This window comes from Pundamilia nyererei, unplaced genomic scaffold (assembly GCF_000239375.1).
Source record: "Pundamilia nyererei isolate P.nyererei 1_Seehausen unplaced genomic scaffold, PunNye1.0 scaffold00212, whole genome shotgun sequence".
In the NCBI taxonomy this organism is placed as follows: Eukaryota; Metazoa; Chordata; class Actinopteri; order Cichliformes; family Cichlidae; genus Pundamilia; species Pundamilia nyererei.
Window position 1 is genome coordinate 714,888 of NW_005187613.1, and position 3,954 is coordinate 718,841.

Genomic DNA, 3,954 nt, shown 5'->3' on the forward strand with positions numbered 1-3,954 from the left:
CACACACACACACACACACACACACACACACGCACACACACACACACACACACGAGTGTATTCATATCCTTGTGGGGAAATCTCACTGACACAATGCTTTCCTTCGCTGCTTACCCTAATCCTACCCATAATGCAATTGTAACGCTGACACTAAAACCACATTTTGAGTCTCAAAAATGCCTTCAAACTTTTGGGGGCTGTTGGTCCCTGTAAGTATAGTAAACGTGCACATTACCACCGTTACAGTGGGTTTAAGGAGCAGTGCCAAGGGAGGCTGACCAACACAGCTGATGCCCATATTCTAATCATGCTCCCTCTATTTTAGTAGCACCCAGGACCTGAAGAGGAAGAGGAGCACAAGCAGCTGAGCAAGAACGACACCAAAGGATGACTGTTTGAAAAAAAACCCCAAAAAAAACAAACCCAAAACACTAAGACTCAACCATGAGCCCATCGGTGTGTCAGTTTGTTTACATTTGTTTATACTGTTAGCTTTTTATTTGTTTCTGTGGAACTGTTTCTACATGCTGCTAACAGGCTGCTTCTAATCCCATGAAACATCTGATGTTTAATGATGATAAAAGGACAAATCCACGTCCAGCTTTAACATCACGCTGGGTTCTTGGCTAGCTTAGGATTAGCATGCTGTCGGTGCAGGTGCTTGCAAAAATGCAAAGTTGTGTTAGCAGAATAATGCACAAAGTTTGCAATTTACAGTTGCACTCTTGTCTTTTTGTGCAATAAAAATAAAAGCAATGTCCACATCCACGCTGTAGATTGCACCATTATTTTCCTCCAAATACATTTTTAGTCCACATGACAAAAATCTGCTGATTACAGTACAATTGCAAAAAACAACAAGCAGAATCAATCGGCAGGCACACTAACAATTCCAACGAATTCAAATACTTGGAATTGGTTCTCTACAAGCACCGCTTCACAAATACCATCCCTAACAGGAACCATCATGGAAGGACAGGCCTCTCCATGGCATGCACCACCAGCTGACTAAAAACTCCTACAAGTGGTTAGAGAAGGCTGGACTGAAAGACAGCACAGAGACATTAATAATGGCAGGACAGGGACAAGCTCTGAGCACAAGATCGACAGAGGCAGGAGTCTACCAGGCAAGACCTGTGCAAATATGACCCTGAGGCAATCAGCACATAACAACATCAGAATCAGAATCAGAATCAGAATCAGAAAGGGTTTATTGCCAGATGTTGAGCAGGTTTACAACATTAGGAAATTGCTGCGGTGCTTCAGTGCAACATACTGTCATAAAAATATAAAAATAAGAATAAGAATAAGAATAAGAATAAGAATTAAAGTGCTAAGTGGATAGATATATACATGATATATACATGTTAGCAGGCAGCGCATACTTGGAACACCAGGACCAAGTGCTTGAAATGCTTCTAAAATTCCCAAGATGTGGAACTCATGTTATGACAAGGCATGAGTTACTCTATCCATGTGGAAGCTACAGACACGTACACGTGCACATTTACCTCCTTTTTCGTTTGTTAAGCTGCTGGCAGACGTTGGCCCACCGAGCGTTCAGTAATTTGAGCTGTGATTGAAGCTGCAAAGCATCATCTGGTGTGCTCATCTGGCTTATGTCCACCCCTGCAGAGTTCACTCTGCCCAGCACCGCTTCCTGGAGGGGTATTTCCTCAGTCAAGTCCTGTGACACAGTAGATTATTACTGATTAATTATTTATTGATTTCAAGTGAAAATTATAGACAGAGATCCAGGTGGAATTTGAAGATTTCCCACAGTGTCGTTGACACTATTCAACAACAAACGCTCAAATTTACCTTTAATTTACAGGTTATATTTGTGCAGTTACATTTTCTCGAAAAGGAAAGGTTGTGTATGCGTGTTTTACCCTTAGGTGCTGTCTGTGTGCTCCTGGGTCACTCTCGGCCAGTTTCAAAGTCTCCTCAGCATCGTTCAGCCACTCCTCAAGCTCCTTCTGTTCCGAAACAAACTTCTGCCACTTGGAGTTACAATCCTGCCAACGCCTTGACACACACACAGAAAAATGTTTATTTACAATTGTGCACAATGTTTGAAATATGCATGTAAGCACACACACATAATACCACGTGTGCACATAAAACACACACAAAGGCAAGCATGCGTGCAGAAACGCACACACGTGCAGGACTCGCAGTATACAGGGAACCACCCTTACTTAAGCCTGTCCTGGTAGAGCTTGTTCAGTTTGCCCCAGTTGATACTGAGCAGGTTGACAGACTCCTGGATTCTTTGGCCCTCCAGAGGTCGAGCACCAGACATCATCTCCTTCCTGTGAGCCAGTACTCCATCGACGGGACCTCGCAGCTTGTCAATGTTCCCCTTTACGTCCTGCATGTGTGGAGGATAAGATTATGGTGGAAAAATACCAACATGTGACTGAGGAGAGTACACTGTCTGGTGTGAAAATATTTCGAATTGTTCTCTTAACACGATACATTTTAGAAGAAAACCCCAAAATAGAACAGAATATAATTTCCACATCCCAATTATGCACCATTTTATGTTACATAAAATCCCAAAAAGTACATCGAAGTTTGTGGTTTGTTGGGATTTAAATAAATATATTCTTAGTGCTTATTGTCTGATTATATCGTTTTATGTATGCCAGACCCACACGAGAACTATGTTAAGGGTGACAAGTTGCCCTGGCAACAGACTTTAGAAAGAGGAAGTGCAAGTTTGAGTTAGACCACTCTGAGCCGTGTCTTTCTTTGCCGTTAACAAATACAAAGAACTGGATTTAATAGGTTGTAATGTGACAACCAGTTCAAAGGGTGTGGATACTTGTTCAAAGGACTACAGCAGCTCGAGTTGCTACTTGAGAAAATACTGCATTTATATTCATTATTACAACAGCTTCTTATGTTACAGGACGCACATTTTCCTGTTTGGTACGTAGTCATAGAAACTATGGTACACAGTAGGGATGCACCGATACCGATACTGTAAAATGTGTGTGTACTCATACTCGTAAAAGTTAACCGATACCATGAACCGATACCAACTTATTTCATTAGTCAGAGGGTGGCTGGTCATTTCTGTTGTAGTTTTTTAGATTGGCCACTAGGGGGACATCCCGCGCTAAACAGGCACAGGGTTAGGCGAGTGAGACTGGCGGCTCCAGATAAAAAAGAGAAACTGGAGGCTGCTGTAGCTAGGCTAAACAAAATGTCAGCAGTGTGGACCGGAACAGCCAACTTTAGCTCAGGTTTTGAAAAAAGCGATGAAAAATGTCAAGAGAAAATCCACGGGCAGTTAAAATAACAGAGGCTCTGACTCATTTTATCGCTCTGGATGACCAGCCAATGCCAGTCGTGGAAAACATAGGATTGCACCGTCTTCTCAGCGTACTCGTACTCGAGCTGCAATATGAAATTCCCAACCGCCCAGACATCAGGGAGATAATGGTGCCAAAACTTTCTGAAGAGGTAAAGACAGCAGTGTGTGCGCGATGTCAGTCCTCAGTTTAACGGCACAGTGGACTGTTGAGGAGTTTGTTCGTCAATACCAAATACTTTCATTATTTTGTTTGTTTGTTTGTTTACAATATGGACACTCTGCAATAATTTAAAAGTTTATTTTATTCTCAAACCTAAGTTGTATTTATTTTATTCCAAACAGAAGTGTTTTTTTATTATTCTGAAAGCTGGAGACAGTGCCAATAGTTCAGTGATATTTTGTTAAATTACAATGTGGAGACTCTGCAATAATTTAACAGAAGTGCTTATTTTTTACTTGACATTTTTTTGTGGTCATTTTTATTATTTATTTTTTTACCGGCAGAGAATAAAATAAAACCTGTCTTCCAATTCATTGCATTTGTGTGTGTGTGTGTGTGTGTGTGTGTGTGTGTGTGTGTGTGTGTGTGTGTGTGTGTGTGTGTGGTAGAAGTATCGGTTTTTGTACTC

The 3,954-nt window shown here is 41.4% G+C and overlaps 1 protein-coding gene across 1 annotated transcript in view; it reads right to left on the reverse strand.

The window, feature by feature from the left end:
* Positions 1 to 3,954, reverse strand: part of LOC102204060 (dystrophin-like) — a 289,784-nt gene that overhangs the window by 94,861 nt on the left and 190,969 nt on the right. The window contains exons 39-41 of the mRNA XM_013914638.1: positions 2,202 to 2,374; positions 1,893 to 2,028; positions 1,512 to 1,687 (exon numbers count right to left, since the gene is read on the reverse strand). Of these exons, the coding sequence (XP_013770092.1) occupies positions 1,512 to 1,687; positions 1,893 to 2,028; positions 2,202 to 2,374 (485 nt within the window). The remainder of the gene's footprint in view (positions 1 to 1,511; positions 1,688 to 1,892; positions 2,029 to 2,201; positions 2,375 to 3,954) is intronic.